The 26,060-nt window shown below is 37.2% G+C and overlaps 1 protein-coding gene across 2 annotated transcripts in view; it reads left to right on the top strand.

Annotated features, from left to right (window-relative positions):
- Positions 1 to 25,373, top strand: part of IQSEC1 (IQ motif and Sec7 domain ArfGEF 1) — a 72,084-nt gene extending 46,711 nt beyond the window's left edge. For both annotated transcript variants that reach the window (XM_068420030.1, XM_068420029.1), the window contains 8 exons: positions 1,533 to 1,672; positions 3,269 to 3,298; positions 5,548 to 5,673; positions 7,328 to 7,427; positions 10,807 to 10,968; positions 11,632 to 11,808; positions 19,261 to 19,310; positions 20,644 to 25,373. In XM_068420030.1, coding sequence (XP_068276131.1) covers positions 1,533 to 1,672; positions 3,269 to 3,298; positions 5,548 to 5,673; positions 7,328 to 7,427; positions 10,807 to 10,968; positions 11,632 to 11,808; positions 19,261 to 19,310; positions 20,644 to 21,249 — 1,391 coding nt within the window. In that variant the 3' untranslated portion in view covers positions 21,250 to 25,373. The remainder of the gene's footprint in view (positions 1 to 1,532; positions 1,673 to 3,268; positions 3,299 to 5,547; positions 5,674 to 7,327; positions 7,428 to 10,806; positions 10,969 to 11,631; positions 11,809 to 19,260; positions 19,311 to 20,643) is intronic.
- Positions 25,374 to 26,060: the final 687 nt, after the last annotated feature.

Raw genomic sequence — 26,060 nt, 5'->3', positions numbered from 1 at the left:
AAACTATTTGCCAGGCTATGGCACACCTAAGCCTGCACTTCGAGTGACAAAATAATACAGGTATTTTCTCAAATCTGTATCTCAGATCTGTCTGTCCTGGTTCTTTCTGGTGAAAAAGAGCAGGTTTTTGTGAAGGATCAGCTCACCCAATGCTCAGCTCTGCCTGGCGGGGAGTAGTCACTGTAGAGCTGAGGAGGAAGATCGTGCATGGGGAGATGACACCTCCTGTTGTTCCTGGGCACTCAAGGGAGAAGGGATCAGACAGCATTTACCTTTTATCACAGAAGAGCACCCAGATGTTAGAGAAATAAAATGAGGCTGAAGTCCCCATCCCTTTTTTTCCTTTAAGATAGTTTGTGCCCATAGGGGAAAAGCAGCTTTTACTATAGTTCCATTACTGTGTGTTTGTGCAAAGGCCAGGAAAATTGCCTGCTCAGTCTCTCCTCCTCCTCCCCCTGCTTTTAAGCACAGCATAAGCACAACTTAGTGCACAGTCTCTCTTCTTTTGGCAACAATGGATGTAGCAGAATAGTCCTGCTGCTGCAGGCACCAGCAAGTACTGATGTATTGTTTAACAGCCATTTTCTCAGTGATATCTAAAAGTGGGCTAAATGGCAGAAAGATAGAATCCAATTGCTTAATATATAAAAATATATTGGCGCATCTCAGATGCATCACGGTTTGTGTTCAGATGTGCATGTGGTACTTTTCATTTTAGTACTAGTAAAAACAAAAAACCTGTGGTGTTCTGGAATTTCAGAACTTGAAAATGAAAGTCCTGTTTGGTGATTTTATTCCCTTAGATTTATGTAAGATATTAATGAACAATCTGTGCTAAGCAGATGTTTTAGCTTAGCAAAATTTAAGTTAGTGTTGCCATTTTATTGTAAAGCCTACAAAAATTTAAAAAGGCCTGGTATTAATCTCTTAGCATAATACTACAGTTATATTTGTAATGTTGGGACAGAGGCAAAATGGAATGGTTGTTCTGTTTTCTCCCAGTGAAATACTCCTAGGAGGAAATCATGTGGAGATTTTAGTGTCCAAAGGGTTATTTAACTCATTTGAGCTTTGATACCAAACAGAGAAAACATAAAAGAAAAAGAACAAAAGGATTTACATAGGAAATTAGCCTTTTTATGGCTTAGTTTTAGATTAAAGTTTTAAATCAAAAAGCAAACCTGTGTAATTTCCATGAATGTCTTGGTGTAGTGGGGGCAGCAGGCTTTTGGGCAAAAATCAGTGCTTCAGTATTGAGTAAGATAAGTTCTGCTGCTTTGGTGTGAGGTAGGCCCAAGGACAGCATAGGAGATGTGAGCTGACAGATGTTAGCTGGCAGCTATAAAACAAAACACCATAAACAAGTGCATCAGCAGTCTTAGGCAACACTGGCATTGCTGTTAGCAGAGGAAACAGATTGCCATGTTCTTACCTTCTCCTTGCTGAGAGGCTTGCATTGCTGAGAGGTAACAGTGTGTGTTAGTCAGACCATTCAGAGCCAGACTGGTAACAGAAGCTGTTGGCTCCTGCAGGTGTGGATGATGGCGAGGACATCCCCCGAGAAATGCTCATCGGGATTTACGAGCGAATCCGCAAACGGGAACTGAAGACGAATGAGGATCATGTATCCCAAGTCCAGAAGGTTGAAAAACTCATAGTAGGAAAGAAACCGGTAAGTTCACTTTGCACTGCCTGTCAGTTACTAAGGAGATGTAGGGCAATATACAGTACAGAACAGCACAGAGGTGTATTGCCTAGAAGTATAAATTGGCTGATAAATGGCAAAAGGCAGAAACTGTCAAAATAATAATTTGGTATAAGATTGGTTTTAATTTTGGAGCATTCACAGTGCAGATGAATTTTGTTGTTGCAGTCTGGTATTCATGAGTGATGATGTTATGAGTCTTAAATGCTTTTCTTTTTGTGAAGCTTTACAGTTCTGAAATATCTGCATTTTAGGCAGTTCTGTTTGTTTCAAGAAAACTGAAGTGTGTTGTTTAAGTGATGTTGTAGAGAATCGTATTTCAACATTTACACTATCAGTTATGGCTCCATAATTTACAAGAGTAATAGAGAACTTCTGTTCACACCAGTGCCTTTCTCAGCGTGAAGCTAGCTCTGTGAACTGGTATTTGTAAGCAGAGATTGTGTCATTTTGTCTCAGAACTTATCTGGAAATCAGATCCCAGGGATTCTAGTGCTGGGTTTGAGCATCCAAAGATGTCTTGCTTTGTTGTGGGAAATATCCTGACATACTTTGCTATATAAATTAATCTTCAGAGCGTCTGTTGGAAAGAGAAAAGGAAGGCCACAGCGTTTTTCCCTTTGTTTTAGGAGCTGAGTGAACAGAGACATATTAAGAACAGTATTTGACATGCCAACAATGGCATCTAATGTGGAGAGGGACAATGGATACTCAGCCTTCTTGAATTCAAGTCCTAGAGCCAGCTTCTGAAAATCTTCATGTTAATAGTCACAAAGGCAGCCCAGAACAAAGCCAAAAAAAACCTAGACTTGCATGTTTTTGAAGTCCTACATCAGTTTTTTATCAGCTCTGGGGAGCTTTACTGCAGCAGGGACTGATGGTTTGGGGGATTTTTTATTAAGAAGAAGAGCATGGATCTCAAGATTCTCCTTATTACTTTTAAAGAGCTTTGCATTGTAATCTCTTCTCAGACAAGTCTCAACACCGGGAGGGGGGAAGGGAATGAGGGACCGCCAAAAAAAAATAAAATTCAATTTACTTCTGTTTCCCAGTGAGGAAATATTGAGGAGATCTCTTGGAAGAAGCAGAGAAGAGAGAAAGTAAAATTTCCTTAATAAAAGCTTTTACATATTTTTGAGCAGAAGGGAAATAAATATTCTAAAGTCAGTATTTGACAGTAACTTATGCTTTCATATGAAAGTTATTTTCCATAATTGTTTGGGGATTTGGGTTTATATCTAAGCTTCTGTGGGAGATGGGTTTTTTCATGGTTCTTTTTTTATTCAGGCGTGTAGCAGTTCAAATCCTAAAACTAATCCTGACCTTGTAAATTAAATGGGATTAAGAAAACAATGCCCTCAGTGGAGTCCTAGGTTCAAGGTGAGACTTTTTAACTGTGTGAAAGGAAATTTAGGAAACAGCCAAGAGTATTTATTGATAGAAATATTTGTTTTTACTTTATAGGCATTTAGTCATAGTAAGACCGTGACGTATTTACTTGCTATGATACAGTACTGTGTTTCTCTGAAGTTTAACGAACTTGTATATGTCTTTCTACTGTAGATTGGATCACTGCATCATGGACTTGGTTGTGTAGGTATTTCTCTCATATTCTTTCAAAATTTATAGTCATTTTAACCGGCAGCATTTTCTTAAACTGGCAATAATGCACTCTATTACATTTTAGCTTTTTAAAAAACTGGGCTTCTTTCAAACAAAATTTTCCCATTGTTGTAGTAATAGCTCTCGAAAGTATAAAGATTTTTCTTAAAAATATATTTCCTAGAGAGACTGCTTAATTTATTGCCAATAGTTTTCTAGAACTTTTTTTAGTACACTTTATTTGCATTTCAAATGCTATTATCACTGTAGAAATTAGACAGCCAGTTGAGAATAAATAAGTAAAATTATGGTTGCACCTCACTTTCTACCTGGGCCCTGTGTGTTTATTCTTCCTGGTCCATTTCAGTACTGAATGATACTCTAGAAAGATATTACCAGTTAATTTAACAGTTCTCTTCTGAAAGACAGATGAACATAGAAAATATTGATTTCAGATTTAAGTTATAGATATTATTCAATAATAATACTAAAACTATTCTTCAAAAGCAATATTCCACCTACTTTAATTTTGTGATAACATTATTGCTAGTAGTTTTGAACAAACAAAAAAACCACCTCATAGTAGAGGAGTGCACGTAGTGCTCTGAAATCTGTTTACCTTACACAAATTTGATCATAATGATTTTTTTTTCTCAATTGTAACTGCACTGTGCATTAGCATCTTCATGCAGGACAATCCAGAGAAGGAACTTTAAACTTTCATTTATTTTTTCAGTCTTCTATTTCTTGCTTTTTCTGTGTAAACAAAGTCATGCAAAGCTAGCTTCATATTCCTAAGTGAAGTACCTGTCATTGTTTCACAAATGCATGTCTAGCAGTACCCCTGGACTGAAAAAACAAACTGAAAGATGTGACCTTTATAAAATATGGTGGAAGGGAATCTTACCGGGTCATCTATTGCTATGAATGAAAGCATTGTCTATAGTGAAATTTCAATACCAGAGCTCACTGTAGTTGTTTGCAAGTTCACAGGCTTGGTGACTACCTTTGGGTTTTGTTATCTCACTGTAGCAAATCTCAGACTGCCATGTGCTGGTGAAACTAAGTCTGGAAGTAGGAGAGAATGAGAATGTGCAATGTTTATTCCTGCCACTTTTTGCTGAGGACCCATGCCAGAATATCCTGAAAATAGGAACCATTGGTTTCTCCAGCATTCTTCACCACGCTGGCTCCTTTAGAACATGTCAGATTTTTTCTTAAATACCTTCTCCTCACAAGTTCAGGGAGGATAGTTAAGCTAATGCCATAGATAAATGCTATTAGCATTTTATCTGTTATTAGTATAGTTATCATTGGATTTGGGGGAAAAACTGAAATCTCACCAAATGACTTGATAACAAACAAAGAACAAGGGCAGATAGTGACTCCTAAACTCTTTTCCCACCCCTGCCCCACTCATGTAGAGGAAGAAGAAGCATTGACAGTCTTTGACCTTTTTTCTTTGCCTAATAAATCTCATAATTCTCATGCAGAATCAGAAATCATAAAGAAATATATAAATGAAATATATGTCTAGTTACTAAACAATATTTTCTACTTCAATTTTTTTAAATTTAAAGGATTTCTTTTAATATTGTTGACAAGATATTGTCATTTGCATTTGAAAGAAATGAAGTCTCACTAGGCTGAAAACAGCAGTTTCAGGGATGGCTTCAGCAGGCATTTCAAATAAGAAAATGGAAGATTATTCTTGGTTTTCTTGCTGGCATGAGAAAATAAGCCAGGCTGAAAATGCATTTACTTTTTCCTGATGTCACCATTTCCTTGGTATTGGGGAAGGAACAAACTGAATTAACTCAGTGGCTGTCAAAAAGTAATCTACAACATCGGTGTATTCATCTCACAAAAGCTAAAGTTGCTTTGCATCCTTTCTTCTAATAAAGATACGTAAAAACGCTCAGGAAAGCAAACATCCTTTGCTTTCAGCTCCCACTTGCTTAATCTTGAGTTCTTTCAAGGTTTTATCGTTTCACAAAGTAAAACTGTGTCCCCAGTAAAACTTTCATTGGCATCCATATACAGGAATGCAAGCTGTTAGAGAATATTTTATATAAGAATTTTGATGAAGTTTGAATGTCATGCAAGTTTGTGCCATATAAATCTTTATTTTTCTGTTGTTGGTCCTTTGAGGAAAAAGTCTAAGAGGCTTAGAGGTAAAAATATTGCTGGCTCTTGGCTAAATATTGCTATATTAACCATGAACTTTTGTATTATCACAGGTCCTCTCTCTGCCCCACCGGAGGCTTGTTTGCTACTGCAGGCTGTTTGAAGTTCCAGATCCAAATAAACCTCAGAAGCTTGGATTGCACCAGCGAGAAATATTTTTATTTAATGATCTTCTTGTGGTATGTATTTTCAGGTGGATAGCCCTCTAGTGAGGTATTCAGAAACACCTATCTCCATGAAATCCGTGGCAATTAAGTGCATGAGCATTCCTAAAAATAAATATCTGTTACCTGTTACTTTATATTCCAACAGTCTTGGGATGATTGAGATTTGAATTTTCTTAATTTTCTTCATTTTATGGAATTTGCTTTTAAACTGAAGTCTTTTATTGATTACTGCACTCTGTTGTAAGAAAGTACTTTGATGCAATAGCTTTTACTGTAAAGAACAAAAGTTACCTCCACTTTACTCATTTCCCTAATTCTGTGAATAATGAGTTCAAGTTACTTGTGGGAAAAAAAAAATTGCATATTACTTTTTATTCCCCAGATGTTCTATGAAACAGACATGAATAGGATATGTTGAAATACATTTTACAGTTGATTTTACTTTTTAGTGTAAACTTGACTGAGTCTTTTGAAAAATAGACATACAAAACTAGTGACAGCTTGGAATTATTTGGTTGATATACTCTTAAAAATAGGAAAATTTGTGGCACTCTATTTGGAATGTATTTGGCTATTACCTGAGAACTGAAAACTAAACTAAATATTTCATGTTTTGTTTCGAAAAAGCCATGCTTCAGATGCACAGTTTTATTGTGTGTAATTTTTACATACCTTCAGACCTTAAAACCAGGAAGCAAATAAAAAAAAAAATAACCCTTTTGAGTATAACCACCTAGTTGTAAATGTGAGCTTGGATGTAAAATGATAGAACATTGTCATCTTCAGGTTGGAAGCTTTCTGTTGTTTTTTATTACTCAGATATCAGTAGTTTTATCAAACTGTTTTGGGAGTAATATAGACCAAATTTGTCAGTTCTAGTAAAATGCCATCCCCAAAAATCAGAAAGAACTGGTAAAAATAAACCTCTTGGTTATAAAGAGTGGTTGCATTCACACTTTAGGAGAACCCCAGAATTGATGGTAAGTAGTAGTATGTTACTTCTATTGTAGCAAAAAGTAAAGGTTTCCACAGACTCAGGGCTCTTCTTGAGATAAGGGCTGTACAAATGATAGGGAAAACAGCACCATTGGATGAGGCAGTGTAAGACAGTACTGGGAGGTGCACAGAAGTGAAGGAGGTTTGGAAGGTCACAGCACGTGAGAATAAAGGCTAAGAATTAAACTTGTGTGGAGAGGTCCATAGGCGTGTCTTGCCTGTAGTCAGACTGTAAGAAAAAAGTGTGAAGGGAAGTGTGGAAGCAGCTAAGTTTTTTAAAAAGGATAATTTAAACATGTTCACATTTTTGTTAGCATGTACAGTGCACAATAAGGATGCAGGGGTTCTTTTTTTTTCTGAAATTTCAAGAAGTAGAGTTCTGGAGAATAGAGAACACAAAGGCTTTGCATCTGGATAAAATATTCAACCTTCTGGTTAAGAGATACCGCTGCTTCAAAGCTAGCTTTGTTTCTTCAGTAGCATTAGATTCAATAAATCAGTTGCATTAAAAAAAAAAAATAAATAAAATTTTAAGTTCATATTTTCTGGCAGATTATAGCTTTCTTTGGCATAAAATGTTTTCTCGTATGCTAATTCTTAAGCACAATAATTTTCCACAAACACATATGGTAAAAGAGATATTTCACTTTGTTTATTTGATAACTTTCAGGTGACCAAGATTTTTCAAAAGAAGAAGAACTCGGTTACATACAGTTTTCGACAGTCGTTTTCCCTCTATGGAATGCAAGTTCTTCTTTTTGAGAACCAGTGTAAGTCTTTCCTCTCTTTTTAGATGCCCATTTTATTTATAAATTAAACAAAAACTTGTGTGAGTGAAAGGGATGGACAGGCTTTAATTCTAATTTAGGAATAAAATTGCTCTAAATTTAACTTTGCCCTAAAATTTTAAACAAAGATGGTGTCAGCATAAGAAACAGCAAGACTGCTGTTAGATTTTTTTTTTGATTTTAGTCAGAAGCCAAATCTAGCCAAATGTGGTGTTTGTGAATACTTGTAAAGAATAAAATGTTTGTAAAGAAACAAATACATTATATCTGTTGCTGAGTCAACGGTATAGTTAGCTGGAACTGAATGTATGATAATAAATAATGACTGTTGTAATGATATGTGTAATTCAAAGCACTATTTAATTCATTTTCCTGATTAATATCTTAACTTTGTGCCTAGGTAACATATACTCATTCAAATATAAGTACAAAGCAGAGAGTCTGGATTAAAGTTTGTATTTTCTGACACCTTTTGTTTATGTCAGTTGTAATCTGCATCAATCCAATATCCTTTTTATCTTTAAGGCTTGTCAAGCTTAGTTTTAGAAGACAAAAACCCAACAAAAAGCAAATAGTTCACTAACGTCCTGATTTCAAGCCCAGAGACAGCATCAGTAATAACGTCGCAGAGCATAGTTGTTTGTGTGGTACGCAGGGAGACAGTCCATTTGACCTGACTTCATGGTCTGTAAACCAAACCTTGACCTTCGTGATAAATTGGGTACAGTTCAGTGTGACATTCAGTACTTTCTGTGCTTTTCTGTTGTTGAAGGCTCTTAGTTTTCGCTTCTCCTTGAGAATGTGCTCCAATGCTCATCTCACTCAAAAGGAGTCGCTGTTATTGAGTCAAAGCATCTGGAGATTTCAAAAGGGAAGATTTTGTAGAGCTTATAGCAGCCATGTACCCTGCATTTTGTTTATATGCATACACATTCATTCTCTTTCTCTTGTGCACACATGATATGATATAAAATTCATTTTTAGAGAAGAAGGCCAAATACTTCTATTCTGGATTCAACTAAAAATAGAATATATAATTCCTCTGATGTCAAGTTAAATAAATTTTTGAAAAATCTCATAAGCATGCTACTTAGAAACACTTATTCAAATAAACTTAAAAATATCTATAGTGAGACTAGGAGTAAAGGGTTGGATTCCTCCCAGTGAGCTAGAGGCATTTTGACTGAGACACTTTCGCAGACATAGCTGGGCTCCTAAGGTGGACCATGTAGCTGATTGTACTTCTAATATTGGTGCCTGTTTTTTCCAATTGGGAAAGAGAAGTATTCTGCCCCTCTGGTTTGTAAAATTCATATTCTTGGTTTCCCCTGTCCCCAGCAAGCTCTGGGGTATTTTGGCCAGAGCCATCATGCCATTCAGTAGATCTGTGTGTAGCAGCTGTCAGAATCAATTGGTTTCCAGTGAATAAAATGTAGTGTCACTAAAGCAGAAGCAACAAAAATACTGGTTTGGCTACTGGTGTGGTTGAAGATCATTGGCACTGAGGATAGAAGAATTGACTTGTAGTGATAGTAAGTCAATTACATTGAGGGATGGATGAGCTCCAAAAGGGAAGATAATGTCATATATCTCCAGTAAATAAACAGGCTATAAGGGAAGTATATCTTACATTTTCAGTCAAAATCACTGACAAAATATAAAGGGCAAGCAGATCACTTCAGAGAGAGTGTATCTGAAACCAGTAAATATTTACGTGAGTGTTTCCTGGTGCTTAATCAATACAATATGGAGAAGTATCTCTGGTAATAAAATATTTTTCTTTGTTTAGTATGTGGAAATTCGTTCTTTGTTCATACATGAAGGTAGCCCATGTGACTTCGGAGTTACCAGGTTTCCTTGTTTGGTTTTGTAAACTTTTTTTCTCCCCCCAAGTGGTGCACTTTCTAGAGCTGTTTGCTGCATATCCAGTTGGGGTGTTCAAAAGAGTACATGGTGCTCCACCATGCTCTCCACCTGTCAGCTTGCCTCGCACCAGCCTCCTCTGCCCTTTTGGCCATTCGGCTGTATTCTGAACGACAGCAAACAACTTGAGGCAGCTGTCTTATTTGACTGAAGGCAGATGCCATTGTCATGTGGTCAGGAGCAGCAGATCAGCTATACATTGCTTCTGTGCAAGGTGTTGGTATCGAACCCCAGCAGAAACCCCAAATTCTTGCGTCCTCCTTCCCCTCTGTACCATCTGAGGCTTGTGGTAGTTGGCATCTTTTTTCACCTGAGAATGGTAAAGGGACTTGCTTCATTTTTAGTTGCAACTCTGGTTTGGAAATTAAGATATCCTTTTAAAAAAAAAACGTAGCGTTTCCACTTGTTTGTCAGTGTTTTAAGTCTTCTTGAAACCTAATGGCTTTGAGGGAAGAGGCTACCTTACCATCATCTGCTGGTTCTTGAGAGAATGAGGTTTTAGTACATGGGAGCACTTGAACTTAAGGTTGAATACTTCAGTAAATATTTGAGAGCTTTAGCAACCCAATAAGGTCAGGTAGCTGAGTAACAGAAAACATTGTGAATTAGAACGCACATTTTGAGTTTTTCTGACACCTCATTCCTACAGGTCTGTGCTTCAAGCAAAGGCTGATTCTGTTTTGTACAGCAGAAAGTATCTTCCTTTATACGCTATCTTTCTGTAAATGAACATTCTATCTCAACCAGGAGATATTTTTGACCAGCTGTTAAAATTTGCATTCTCAGATGTGCAGCTAGAAAAGAGGCAAAGACAGTTTGCTGAAAAATCTGCCTTTTATTGTGAAGATGTCCATGATATGGGCCAAAAAAAAAAAGGAGGGGGGGGGGACCCATCCCTTTTATTTCACAGATAATTTTAACTTTCTTTAAAAAAAAGGGAAAGTAAGATGTCCAGGGAACACAACTTAATAGGAAATACCAAATGCTGTACGTGCTGGTGTGTTTGTCTTCCTGCAAACGTTAAGTTAAAAGTATGACAGTTTCTAGTACTTGAGATGTATTCAATAGCTTTTACTCAGCAAAACTTTGGTCACAATTGACTGAGGTAGGTAATGGGATCTGTTCCGTGAAACAAAAATTATCCCCTTAATTTTTTTATTTTTTTTTCTGGGATTTTTCTTTTATATTGTACATTGTACCTTAAGGGTAACCACTGCATAAAGGCTATCTTTCAATATTTATTTAGTATCTTGACAGTTAAGCAGTTCCAATGTATTTTAGGGATTTTCATTCTAATTCTGTGCCTTTCGACTTTTATTTCTCTGACTTAGTCCCCTATATGGTAATATTAGTAAAAAGCCTTCAGGTTTTTTTTATTTTTATAAAAGGAAAAGTAATTGGAATAATCCGATCTAAATTTTTCTTGACTTTCTTCTAGATTATCCCAACGGTATTCGGCTCACGTCAGCTGTTCCAGGAGCAGATATCAAAGTACTAATAAATTTCAATGCACCAAATCCTCAGGACAGGAAAAAGTTTACAGATGATTTAAGGGAGTCAATTGCAGAGGTTCAAGAAATGGAAAAGCACAGAATAGAGTGTAAGTACAAAGGTACATATAATAGAGCATTTTCGAGCTAATAAAAACCCATTAGAACTGTTTAAAAGTTCAAAATAATGTGGGTTTTTTCCATGTCTTTGATTCTAGAAAGAGGAAAAACCCAATAATATCTTGGGCCCCTGCTGAGTTCATTGGCTATTATTTACTGCAGTGTAGCTGCAGTGGAAATTTAGCCTGGACAAACTGCAAATAGCAATGAACAGAGGAGAGATGGATCTGTAATTTGTAGTATAAATTACAGTAAGAATTTTAGGGATAGTTTACAGCACTCTGAAATTCTCAGTGATGGGCCTTCAAATAAGTTTCACTGAATTTTTCTTCATTTCCATGTTGATATTCCTGTATTCTCTCAGTTAGGTAGCCATAGTATAAACTGATATATTTTGCTAGAAGTTACATGACTCTCTAAACATGGAATTTATCTTCTGTTTTTCCAAAAGAGGAATAGCCTTTTGTCCTGGATGTTGTAATATAAAGCTGAGAGTACAGGGGTGAAGTTCCTCTCTGGCATTTAACGGTGCCAAAGTGAATTCTTATCTATTATTCCCAGTAATAGGTGATCCCGTACAGAAATGGTGATGTTAGCATGTCCTTCTTTATAGTCAATAAATATGAATTGCAAAATTTTTCTCTTTGTTTCAGCTGAGCTAGAAAAACAGAAGGGTGTGGTGCGTCCAAGCATGTCTCAGTGCTCCAGCCTGAAGAAAGACTCTGGCAATGGGACGCTGAACAGGGCTTGCCTGGATGACAGCTACGCTACTGGAGAGGGGCTGAAAAGAAGTGCCCTGAGCAGCTCCCTTCGAGACCTGTCGGAAGCAGGTAAGCACTGCCTTTATTGCCTTGCTCTAGTGCATGCAGAGGTGTGTGAGTGATGCATAGAAAGCCCAGCTCACAGGGGGCCTCCAGAACTAGTAATACCAAAACATCCAACACTTTAAATAGCTCCTCTTTCATAGTTCGTGTTTAATTTCTGTTTGTTTTTTGCCCTTGTTCTATTAAGCAACCACTATTTGAAAGCGTTTAAACCGTTGTATACTGCTAGATATACTTTTACAGGAAAGTGAAGACAGAGGAAAAATTGTAAGTGTTAAAAATGGTTCACTTGTGCTAGGAATAATCCACTTAGTTTTCCTTTCTTTTTTTCTTCCCCTTTGCTTCTTCCCCTTCATACAATAGGCTTTGAAAGAAAAGAAACTAAACTGGTCTCTGTGTAATGACCGTTTTCTGTGTATTTTGTGCTCAAGTGTACCTGTGTTACCACCTTGATGAATGAAATTGATTGAAGCCCTACTAAATTCTGCCTAGAGCTATGTAATTCAGATACAGCGTGTCCCTGACGCTCTTTTACTGTTGTGTAACTCAAGATAGAGTTCCCAATTCTTGCAAAAGCGGTTGTTGTGAAATGCTATTGCCAATATAGTAGAGGAAGCCCTAGTGCACAAGAATACTGATATCCCACAAAACCACTGATGTATCTTAAGATTTATTAACTGATTAGTATAGCTAAAGACTGGAAAGGAGTGGTGGTGTGATTTTTTAGCCAAAGAAAAGCCAGGGGAAGTCTGGTATGTTTCTCTTTTATGGTTTCCCTCGGTAACACACAACTGGCATACCCATGTAATACAGGCTGCCATGGGGAGTAACCTTGTGTTTCAGTGGTAAACGTGATTCCTGTCCTTTACAAGAATTCATACCTGAACACCATGCCCACTCTTCAGAAAGTACTGCTGGGGATAGTAGCAACTATATATATATATTTTTTGGTTTTTTTTAGTACGTAGTCTGTGTTACATACTCTGATTTGTTCTTTTAATTGCAGTGATGATTTACAGTATAGTCATAATTTCAATACTATGTATGTCTTTGGTAGTAGACACTACTTATCTTTTTCCTTTTTTTAAAGAAGAGATTTTAGCTATGCTGCAATAAATTGTTGTAGACTGAAATTATAGCCTGTGTTTTGTGGGTGTATGTATGTGCATACAAATATGTAGAGAGAGCTCTTTCAATTATTTTATTCTCTGTTTAGGCTTTCATACTCATATGTCCATTTGCTTCATTAAAAAGACCTAGGACCTTGATCCAAAATCAGATGAAGGTTGAATATTGGTGCTTGATTGGCTTCAACGGATTTTAGATCAAGGCACTAGTCTTCACCACTATTATAGCTCAGACTTGAGGATACTTCCATCATCCTTTTTTGTTGTTTTGTTTTTATTTCATTAGAATGAGAACTACCATATTGTTAAATATGTGAGTTCAGTGGGTATCTGTACCCATAAATGTGATTTCTGATTAATTTTTTTCATCCCATAGGAATTTTTCATCCCTGTCTTTCAAACATTGCCATGTATTTAAATTCATGTTATGGGTTTTATGCAATAAACATGTATTTGTAATCATGAAAACATTTCACGTTTCAACAGGGCATGCCTACAATTGGCATGCTTATTACTGACAATAACTTTTTTCCATAATAAAAAGTAGAAACCACTCACAGACTGCAGGGTTTATCAATGAGTTTGTTAAACCCAACTAAACTTAATTTTAACTTTGACGAGTTGAGAATTATGGAGAGTTTCTGTTTGGTCTTGTGCAGTGCAACTGACTTGAGAAATTACATACCTGTTACTTGCTTTATTATTTGGTGTAATTTTAATGAGATTATACATGTCTCTTCTGCCTTTACTCAGTGAATAGATTGCATGTGAGGCTGATTTTGTTTTAATGTGGGAGAGGTGAGCTATAGAAAAACAAAGAAATCTCAGCTAGCAAGATACTGCGTCCCAGTGATATTACCAGAGGACTGAGTTAGGTTGCCTCAACTCTTCTTTTTGTGGATGAAACACAGGATCAAAAAGGAGGAGGAACAAGAGTAGTGGGACTGTGTGTGGATTTGTGTCTTTCTGTAGGAAAAGGCATGATGAAAGTGGATTTTTAGAGAGTTGCTTTCTACATTTAAACAGAAATAAATCTAATAAACATGAGAAAATTGCCTGGTTGCATATTTATGCAGTAAGGCAGGTAATTGTCCAATGAACATCGCAAAAACAAATTGAAAAATTTAAAATATTTATTCAATGAAGGGGAAATCTGATTGAACAGCATTTTGGTTGCACGGGTTATATGACAAAACTATTTGAGAAAACAGTCCATTACTCTTTACCAGGTATCACAGTAGTAAATGGTGGCTGTGGAAAGTGACTTTAAATTTCTCTCTTGGAAAAGAGTGATGATTCATAAGCTTCTTAGATCTAATGAATGTTGATACCCTGAATGATTCGGACTCCTGAGCTGTAACTGTAAGGAAAGGCAAGATTTGCCTGTCAAGAAACAAGGTCAGGAATCGTTTCCTGGTGGTTGTTCTTCCATGCATTTGCCATGATAGCTTAAATCATAATTGCAAAAAGGATGTGCATGAGGGTCTCTTGATTTCAAAGATAGTATTGTTCATTGTGGATTGACAGTTCTTTCCATGGAATAAAAAGCGGAATGTAGCAACCAACTGTTCCAAGATGTGAATATGTCAAAAGTATTTGGTGCTTTCTTTTTCTCAAAAGAAAAATATATCATTGGTATTACACACTCTTAAGCTGTAGTCAAGGAAGAAAGGAATTTATTTGTCCCAGACTTTGAAATTCTTAATTTACATGAAGAATATTACAAGACAGACAAATTTTAATGCAGTTAAAGCAGAGTTTTATGGGTTCCATTAGAATTTTGGACATTTCACCACTTACTCCATATACAATTACATGATAAGTAGGTTTACAGAAAGATGTGAAAGTTGTGAAGTCCCACTGTGGCCATTAGTACGTGGGACGAATGATTTGGTTGCTAGAGCAGCGCATGGAGGATTAGACTGGTTGCAGTTCTGATTCTGTATCTCTCACGGGTTTTGTGACTGATTTTAGGCTAGTCAGTCTGAATTCCAGTGACTGAGTTGCTGGAGGACCCAGTGCTTTCACATTGAGTTTACAGTGGTGAGCACCTGTGGAAATCAAGCTTTATTCCCCCCAGGTCTAACCTGTAAGGTAGAAATAATATTTACACACTGCGCTGGTTTAAAAATTGTAATATTATGGTTTGCCCCGGTAATACACATCTGGCATACCCATGTAATATTGGAATCTGCACAGAAGTGCAGGGTGATATAATGGTTACTATTAATATGAGTTGTGCTTGTCTCGTAATCTCCTGAGCTATCTCAAAACAATCACAGACCAGTAGAGACTACTTAAAAAAAAACACAGCAAAACAAAAACATAAAGTAGTTCCAGAATTAAAATAATTCTATTTGTATATTGCAGATAATCTCAGTCCTCAACCTTTTAACTTCTTAAGTGTTTCTTTCTGCCTTCCAAAAAAGCTGCTTTTTTTTTAACAATTTCATCATTTATTTTTTAAAACTTCCTATACCCAAAATGTAATGGAAAAGACTGTGGAACTTCTCAGCATTGTAATCCCCTTAAAAAGACTCTGATTTCATGCAATTACAGAATCCCTTAATCTGTTGAACCAATCTGTGATGGGATGGTGCAGTCCCTTGGCTCCTCCCTCACCTGATGCAGGCAGGGTTACTAGGTTATTTTCTGCCTCCTCTCCCATGGGTTTTGCTGCACTACGTAGGACGGAGGATACTAGCAGTCTTTTTCTCCCTGATGAGAGGAGCTTTCTGAGTAGGGAGAGATTTTTCCCGTCTCTTCCCTTGTCACTGTTGTTATATTTCCTATTCTTCAATGGAATAGCAACAGTAATGGGCATGATAGGATTTACTGGGGTTTTTTAAATAACACAGATTGGTATGAATCAAGTCTTTTGTGATAGGCATATATTAATGCCAAACCATTTTACAAGTGTGTCGTACAAAGACACCCCACACTGTATAGAAACACTTTTGTATCAACAACTTTTCTGTCCTATGGAAGAGACACTGTTTGCTTTTCCAGTGAAGGAGGCGAGGTGTGGTTATGCTGTTTTCTTATCTCCTGGGGCTTAATCAGTATTTTGAGCATGATCTGTTTGAAGATGCCAAGAAACTATTCTCACAATCGGTGGGTGGTCTTAAGACTATACCGGTTTCACCCAGAAAAAAAAATGAAAATACAAAGGTTACAAAGCGTCTTTTCACCCTGGAAAGTGATCTCTCTAAATTAATGATCAGAGCATATTTTTTAGATCATTTTGAGCATGTCAGCTTGGGTAGTACCCATAAGCTCAGCAGCTTGATGGTTACAGATTCCGCTGCTGCTGGGAATAGCAATTTCACAGCTTTTGGAGGCTAGTGTGGTGACTCATTGTTACAAGAGCTGCTACATTAGTTTGCTTTACCAAAACCTTAATTTAGAACTTTTTTCCAAACTTTTTTCCCAAGACATACAAAGCCAGATCATAATACATTGATTAGATATCAGTGTATCTCACTGGTGTAGAATGGAGTTTCAAGAAATACAGGGTAGCAGTGAGAAATACTTACATTTACTGTAATGAACTGCACATCTGAGAGATCAGTTTCTGCAAGGTAGAATGGATTTTTATTAATGACATTCTGAATTTTCTTTTGGAATGTCTAACTTTTTAAAAATATTTCAATCACTTAATATTTCTACTATAAATTTGAAATATTCTTAGTCCCATATAATGCATGTACATACATGGGACATGTTATACATACGTAAGTTAAAGATATTTCTTACAAAGAATGTTCATATCTAACATCAATGAATTGTTGGAATGAATCAGAAAAGATTACATTAACTGACATTTAATTTTATAAAAATAAATTTACAACCACTCTAAGTAACATCCTTAAAAAGATCAGTAGTGTATTAAGCAAAACTGGTCTTCAGACTTGATAAATACCACCTTGCTTTATACCACAGCCGTTAATTATTATGCGAGTACAGAGTTATGCTAACATACAATTCTAGTCGAGCGCCACCATTTTCTTGAAATGCATTTGAACACTGCAGCTCTGGGGAAACATTTTTGAGATGGGATGCCATCTCAGAGACCAGAGAACAGTCTGGTATGAACACACGTTGGCAGGGGGAATGCTCGAGAGGATTTACTTAATAGCTTTCATATCACACTGGAGGTCAATACAGAATTGGGTTCAATTTGGTTTTAAGACAATAAACAAAGTGCTATTTATAGTGATAGTGCCTATCTGAGGGAAATTACAGGCATTTTAAGTAGGATTTTTCTGTTCTTGGCTTTGCTAGTACTACTTTGCCCTGAAGTTATTCTAAGCAAAAATCCATCTGTCTCTTTCTGTCTGTATATGCTGTGTATATACCATGTTCATGGTTATTTTATTACTGACTTTGACTTCTGCCATATACAAAAGGCAGTAGATTTTCCTGTTTTCCTTCATTTTTTGCCACATTTAATGACTTGTGGCAGCTGTCAGTCTTATTTGCAATATTGACTGCTCAGTTAAGAGATGGCTGTCTTTCTCTGTGATTTTGTATCAGTAAGCGAGAGGGATTTGAGTGTTAATGAGTACTAACCCCGTTAGCAGCGCAGAAAAATATCAAAGCCTGACTAGAAGTAAAAATAAGGGAATATCAAACCCAGTTTTTCTTGGGGGGTTTGTAAGATAGTACAGTTATGGTTTTCAGGAGGCTAAAACTGCAGCAAGAGATGAAGCACCAAGCTTTTGACAGAGCCTGACTAGGGGAATTGTTCAAAATTCCAACTAATTTAACAAGCTGAACAAAACACCTTGACCACAAGCACCTTCCCCTCAATTTAATGTCAATGTAGAGGGGTTTGTATGGAGGAGTAACTCTCCGTGATAATAAGAGAAGGGGAAATGTTACAGTAAGCCTAAAGAGAACTGTAGCTCTTAAGAGAAACTTGTATTGCAGGGCAGCATCCCGTGACCAGCCAGGTCAAAGTGATGCTTTTGGATCCAATAAGTGGTATTTTCAGATCACACTGATCTTATAAGGCTTATGGGTAGTCTGAATTGGTCTATGAAAGGGTATGTCAAGAAGTAAGGGTGAACCTCCCAGGAATCACTGTTGCGTCCCACTTACAAGCTAGTCCCAAAGTTCTTCTCTTTAGCTCTGATAGCAGGTGCCTTTTGGGCTTCTGAAGAAGAGGGTATGTGACTCATCGGTTCAGTGATGCTGAAATCTTCACGTCCCTCCCCAAAACCACCTGTTCGAGTAGAAGATTCTGAAGGCAGCAATGTACCAATGCAGGGTGGATATTGTCTTTGATATTTGGCCTTGCAGGAAAGCAAGGAGAAAGCATTGAGAAAACAGGTTTCTAAAAACATGCAGATTTTAGAGAAGCTTTGAGAACCTGACCACTCTTCAAAGGTGAGCTTTGCTTAGACACCCTGTATTTTGAAACTTTGCAAAGCAATGCTCAACAATCTGTATTTTCAAAAATACCTGTTTCCACTGCAGCCATGTGCTATTTTCTCTCCTGTGAAATGAGAGAGAAAATCTGGGATCCTGTGTCCTGTGTATAGCCACTGAAGTATTCTGGCTCTTTAGGCAAACAGTCTGGTGTTTCACGTGTAGTTTTAGGCAAATGTCTTTGGCAATTTGAGAATGCTGGAGAACAAATCCATCATACTTAAAGTTAAAGCACTGCACAGCTAAACAAACAAAATCTAGCCATAATGTCAAGACAGATTCCAGATTTCGTGATCAAAAATTAAGTTTAGTTTTTTTAAACCTCATGAAAGAAGATTATATGAAATCCACTGAGGTTCAAAACTGAAAATGAAATCAAACCAGATGCCCCTCACCAATCCCCCACACTGAAGTTCAGAATATGCCAATATTAAATTTTGTATTTAAGTTAATACCACCCCACAAGTCTATATCCATGCTACCAGTCTTTAAAGAAAGAAACTTCATAGACAATTAGATTCCAGGAAATCAAACAATTTAAAATTGTTGCTGGTCAACTCATAACCTTACTACTAAATACAGATGCTAAAATACATGTATTTTAAGAGTTGTACAAATTTAAAAAAACACACCCTGCTAATGCTAGTTGATTCACAACAACAATACCTCTTAAAAATTAGTCAGGTACAGAAACTTAATAGAACTGATGGCCTTAAAAATCTAAGTTTCTGCCTTAGTCGCTGCTGTACCCGTCCAGTGCAATGTCCAGTGCAATGTTAACCCCCTGCAGCCCCTCTAGTTGCATTTAGAGACTCCTCTAGCGATTGAGGGAAAGCGGCTGTTTTTCACCCGGGTCTTGTCTCAGTCTCTAATCTATGGTGTTGCATGTCCTGGGCAGGCAAGCGTGGGCGACGCAGCAGTGCAGGATCGCTAGACAGCAATATGGAAGTAAGTAGGAAGTTCCTGATGTCTAGCTGGATGTGATGATGTGCATTTCAAACCTTTCTTTTATATACATATTTTTTTGCTCTTTTTTCTTCTAACATATAACCTGCCTGCCTCAAATAAAATGCATGCCTAGGCTACTCACTCCGTATTCTTGCAGCTTAAAAAGCACTGACGGCTTGTTTTAGACCAATGCCATTTTTGGTTTGAGCTAACCTTGTTCCCTTTGTTCCTGCAAGCATGGTTAAATGAATATGATGTGTCCTTTTGCCACCATTTCAGTCTGGTCCCAGCTTAAAAGCCCACTTGCTCTTTGTTACAAAATACACTGTTCTTGCTGTTTGGTATTTGGCTACCACTATTGACTTTCATGCTCAACCATTCCCATTGCTTATTTTGGAGTTAAATTGCTAAATGTATGCAGTCATGACACCATGGAATTGCACAGATAGGGCATGGGAGGAAGAAACTACTAAGATAGGTGAATTCAATGTGGATTTCATGAGATTTCATTCATCTTCAAACCATTTATATATACTGTTCATGTCTCTGAATTCAGCTTGCAGATTTTTTTCTTTTTTTTCTTTTTTTTTTCTTTTTTTTTGTGTTTGCTTCAGGTAGATCGCAGTTTAAATCTAGCACACTTTGCCTAAGTACTGTTGTGTCCCATAACTCTTTTTAAAAAATACAAACCCAAAACTTCCAGAAACTAAATACACCATTCTAGGCTAAATAATAGAGAATGTTGGACCACAGGTCAGGAGAACACAATCACATAGAAATCTTAGTGGCAAAAATGGTATGGTTCCATTTAACACATAATTAAGAGGTAGGCTTGAGAAGCAGCACTGTGGCATATAGTAGTGGAAAACTACTATTAAAAAAAGTTTGAAATACTGTTTTGAAATCTGAATTGTAACTGTAATATTTGCTGCTGTGTGTTTAACTATTCAGGTTTAATTTCATGTAGTTTTATTTTTTGTTGTAAAAAAGCAAGTATGGTATTTTTAACAGTATTTTGAAATGTATTTTTCCCTTAAAAACACACTCCTAAGTCTTATGTCATGCTACTCTTCCGTGACATTTTTCTGATTTAAAGTCATAGCTTTTGATATTAAAGTACTGAGAGAAAAACCTTTAATGCTTAAAATATCCCACGAAGGGCATGAATGCCTCATTGGCCACTTAGAGAAGGTGGAGATAAAATTTCTCCTAGAACTCTTAACATAGTCCACCCATGTGAACACTGAAGGAGGAGTTTGTGGGTCAGTGTGAACTTTTTCTTTTAAACATTTTAAGATCTTTTTAATTTTTATTTCTATTAATTTCTTTTTAGGGGTCCATCATTAGCAGTCCTCACATGCGCCGAAGAGCTACATCAACCCGAGAGTGTCCATCTCGCCCTCACCAGACTATGCCTAACTCCTCCTCACTCCTAGGTTCCTTATTTGGTAGTAAAAGGGGAAAGCCACCTTCCCAAGGCCATCCACCATCTGGCTCATCACAGCAACCTGCGCACCCTCCAGTAATCCCACATCAGCAACACCCACAGCATCCTTCTGCCATGCATCACGCAGGGCCAGCTGAGGGGCAGACGCAGGCGCAGGTGCACTCTCACCATTCGCAGTACTGTCACATGCAGCAGAACCCCCCACCCTACCACCACCACCACCACTATCACCCTCCCCAGCATATCCAGCACCCACACCAGTATCACCAACACGTGCCCCATTCCCAGCACGCGGCCCACTCCCAGCACACCCCTTACATGCAGCACCCGCACGCGCAGCACACCCACCCTCCTCATCCGCCACTGCCCCCTCCGCACCCAGGGCACTCTTCCCATCCCCAGCACTCTCAGCACCACCATGGACCGCCACCGCCTCCCTCCACTTCAGCCAGCACTAAGCCCAAACACAGTGGCATCAGCACAATAGTCTAGAACAGACTGACCCTCCTAATAGCTATAGTTTTAAACCAAGTTACAAAGGCACTTACAGGAAGCAACAAACACTATTGTCAGTTTTTACCTAGACAAACAATTTAATTGAGTTGTGTGAGCTTAAAGGCTTGCTATTACTAAATAAAATAATTCAAGTTAGTGCAATCGATACTGGTTTTGCTTATCTACTCGACAGACGCTTCCCATCTGGTTAGTTCTGATTTCCAAACTGCCTTGAAAACGTGCTGCTTGCTGAATATGAGTAAAGCTACCTTTTACACCACATCCCTGGAGAATTTTACATGCGTAATAAAAACCTAGTCTATGAAAAGAGGAAAAAAGTGATACAGAACCAAGTGTTGCATTCTTGCTCTTTTATTGTCAATGGGCAAAAAAAAATAAGTAGACCTGATGTGGTTGATGAAAGTACGTAAGTAAACTTTATATAATATAAATATATACATATAAATATATATATACTGTATAGTTAACATTTGTGCTTGGAAAGAAATTTTTTCAGTCCACAAAACTAGCAATATAGACTTTACAAGGAATTCCACTTACTTGATAGGACAGTATCATAGATGAATAGCATATGAAAGAGTAGACCAAAAACATTAAATGGTTTTCAGACATTTCAGTATTTTCATTAAAGGTCCTCTGGACTCGCTAAGATTTCTAAGCAATCATTACTAAATGTGCCAAGTAACATAGCATTTAAATGTTGTAGTCAAATACTGCTTTGTATAAATCCTTATTTTATTAACACGATAATATCATACGTAATCAGTATTATAACTGCTCTGCTATTTCAGGTAAGCAAACTCGTTAAGATGCAGTAATTATACCGTAGCAATGTGGGATGACCGTTTACCAGTGGTCGTCTTCAAGCATTGGTCACACAAATTCTTAGACACTTTAAAGGCTGTGATAACTGTGAATTTACATGATCCACATTTCTTTTGTATGCATATGATCTAACGAACACACATGAAGAGTTACGACAGGTGCATGTACACACTGCAAAAACATTCATCTCAAACATGAAAATGGCAAACTTCCATCTTTCTCAGCTACTTTGTTTCCTGTTCACCATAATTTCTCATTTTTACCCCCAATGAAGCTGAATTCTAGTCATTGTTTCCAGGTGGAAGTGCTCTAAAACTTGAAGGTTTGTTTTAGAATTTAGTATAGGGTTTTTATATATATATAAATATATATATATATTAAAAAAATGTAATTCCATGTAGCCATGTGCTAGCAACAAAGTGGCTTCACCATTTTTACTCATCACATTTGTTAGTTTGAAAGTACCCAGCACTCAGCAGGCTGAGTTTATGCTCAAACCCTCACTTTCATAGTTCAGTTAGTTGCAAGACATCACATAAAACCAGGCTGTGCTGTTGTTGCTTATGTGTTCTAATCAAACCATTTGCAAATTTATATACAATTTTTATCCCAAAATCCTGTACAAAGTTATACATGGCGCCTACTTTGTAGTTTCAGCATTTTGAGCCACTGCAAGGACTTTACACCTAAACAGTAGAGACAAAGGAATCACAACTGCAAAACTGTACCAGCCTAAAAGCAAACCTTGAAGAGGATGAGCAAAAAGTTCCAGTGTGAGATGGGTAAAAGTAATAATAATAACAGCCAGTCAATTTTCTATTTAACAGTAATATAATTGTCAGGAATAATGCGGACATGAGAACAAGAGAGTGACTTTTCACATTGGCTTGCTCATGGCATCTCTAGTATTTGGGGGGACGGGGGAGAGGTTGAGTCATTTTTTCCCTTTCATACCATTGATATCACAATACCAGCAAAACTGCAAACTGAGCACTTTGTTAACCTCCACAGAGAGCAAATACAGCAATCTAGAGTTTAGCCTTTTGTTTAAAGCTGTCCACGTTTGTTTCACACATGTGCAATATGTTTTTCCCTTCTGCTCCTCTAAATTCTCTTCATGAAAAGAAAACCAGTAATTACATTATTATTTTTAAGTATCACTCATACTATTCTAAATTCTGCGGCTTACCTTAAGAGGGCTCATATGGGTCCCCTGAGGCTCCGTTCCTTGCAGTTTAAAAAAATATATACTGTTCTTATAAGGGAAAGTAGAACTGTCTGCATGTCATCTAATGTTATTAGTGTGAGGCTACACTCTACATATTGTATATTTGCAAAATATATCAGTGTTACTGTTGATATTAGTTGAAGTAAAGTGATAACATATTTCAATATGTAGACTTTTCTTCATACATCTGTACCAATAGTAGAGTCTAACTGTAATTTATAGGTTGTTCCAGAAAAGATAAAGAACTGTTCAGGTACAAACATCTTTCAGAAACTGCATCTTTTAATTAAAACAGAGGTAAGAACGCTCCTCTTCACTGGGTGACGGAGTCTATACTTGTTTCAGATGCAGAGTTATAATGTAAGCAAAATTGCCGGTGTATGGAGTAAATGCAGAATATGCAGTAGCAGTGGAGAGGAAAATCTGATTCTAGCTGTGTTAATTAACAATGAAGATGTTAAATCTTCCAGATCGGCATTTGCTTTATGTTTAAAGACCCCTTTCGTTCATTTAAATTAGAGTTACATAGAAATATTCTAAACTTACACAGTAAGCCACATTTTAATGCTTGACCACTGATTTTCCATGTGCAATCAATTAAATATTCAGGAGGTGTCACAAATGTGCTTGCAAAAAAAAAAAAGTTTACACATGAATTCATGTACACGTGGGGAAAGAGTCTGTGCCTACCCTCTAGGTGCATTAAGTTGCATGTGTAAAATCACAGATCATTTGAGGCTAGTTTAAAAAACAAAACTGGTCATATAAGAGCACAGTATTTGTGAACGCTACTTTTCAAGTCAATGAGGAGAAACAGTGGACTTGATTTTTTTTTTCTGGTAGTTTTTTTTTTTTAAGACTGTGTGTTTGTACGTACTTTAAGCAAACAAACGTGTTGGTGTCAGCATAAGTCTTAAGAACTTTGCTGCGTGTTTAGGGCTGTAGTATAACCTCTCTGACTCCGTCCTTGATTAACAGTTGCATAGAGCAGTGTGGATCATGCCTAGAATAGGAAAATGATAGTACTTTAACACTGCATGTGGTTAAGAAAATTAATTTGTTCAGCCTGCAGGCAGGAGTAGAATTGAGAGGGTTTTTTTCTCAAATGCCATTGCCAAGTGAAAACTGGTACAGAACTGCATAGAGTGACCATGTTTCTCTTTTCCCATAAATGATGTGGCAAAGTAGTAATGCTGATTTGGAAAAATGAAAGGGAAACGTAAAGAATGAAGGTGTGGCAACAAAAATCTTTTCTGGGACAACAATCAAATATATATTTGGGGGTTTTATTTTTTTAAGTTAATGAAATGTAAAACAATGTAAAAACAAACAACGAAGTTCATCCTAATATAATGTGCGTCTTGTATTGCTAAAAAAAAGGCAAGTCTAACATACAGTGTAGAATGATTTTCCCATCATGTACTGCATGCAGCAGAAGCCTCTTGTTTCTTGATAAAATGAGCTGAAAGACAGTCAGCAGATATTTAAACAATGAATCTCTAGATGTTGGCTTGCTGTTCCATATGAAGCCGTGTGTTTTCTGCAGTTAAGCATGCATTTTGCTGTTCCGTTGTAAAATACCATCGCACTTCTTGCCTGCAAAATGGATTATTGTGTATATATTTAAAAGAAAAGTGGAACCAATAACAAGATTAAATTTGGAAAAGAGAAGAGGGGGTGGTGAAAACGGGACCAGTAGGGGGAATAGATAATTCTCTAAATTGTACATAGTGTGTAAATTAGTATTACTATAAGTCTGCAGTCACTTTGAGGTTGCCTATCTCCTGCTAGGAACTTAAATCAGCTTTGAGTTGTATTAAACTGTTAGAATTAGGTCTTGAGTGCAGACTGTTAAAGACTTCAAAAAACATTATGCTTACAAGAAGCTTCTGTTCTGGGGAGGCTTGAGACCCCTTTTGTAACTATGGGGAAGACAGGAGTGCTTTCATTTTAATATGCATTCTGTTTGTAAGTAGTAACAGACCCTATTGATGTAAAACTATAACTGTGATCATGTGGAGAAATCAAATAAATCATTTAAAACTCTTTGTTTCTCATTTTGTGTAATCCAAGAACTTCAACTCTTCAGACTTGAAATGAAGGAAATTCCTTCCAATGGTATCCTGGCCCCGCTGAGTCAATGGGATTTCTGCTACTCACTTCAAAGGGGCCAAGATTTTAGTCTTCATCTTAAAGCTAAGTTGGTGGAAATGGTGGTCAGTACTGTGGAGACTGTGATCCCTTCTCAGCAGGTTTTGAGTTGTTTGGTGGTGCTGTAAATATATTTAGTTCCAAAGTATGATAAAGAGCAATAAACACAACACCTAGATCTGCAAACAGTGAGAGATGACACTGAAGAGGCTTTTTGATGTACTGTTTGTCAAAGCATTCTAACGTTGAAAAACAGTAACCAGATTTTGAATCTTCTTAAACATGAGCTGTCCAGCATGTTCAACTGATCCCATTAATCTTTTGGCTACCACATTGCCTTAGGAGCTCGTGTTCAGGTGACTGTCTGCCCTTGACTCACAAGTGTTCTAAGTTTGTCCTCCCCAGGGATGCGGTCCTGGTCCCAAGTGTAACCTACAGCCTTTGGATCGAGCTTTGAGAGCGTGCATCGCTTTAATGCGCCCATGGGCAGGGAACCATCATCATACTGCAGTAAGTGATGTAACTGAGTAAGTACTATCCCGTTACTACTTGTACCTGTATTTATTTGTTGTGTGTCTTAATT

This window comes from Nyctibius grandis, chromosome 29, assembly GCF_013368605.1.
Source record: "Nyctibius grandis isolate bNycGra1 chromosome 29, bNycGra1.pri, whole genome shotgun sequence".
NCBI classification, from domain to species: Eukaryota; Metazoa; Chordata; class Aves; order Nyctibiiformes; family Nyctibiidae; genus Nyctibius; species Nyctibius grandis.
This window is presented reverse-complemented; position numbering and strand designations above follow the sequence as displayed.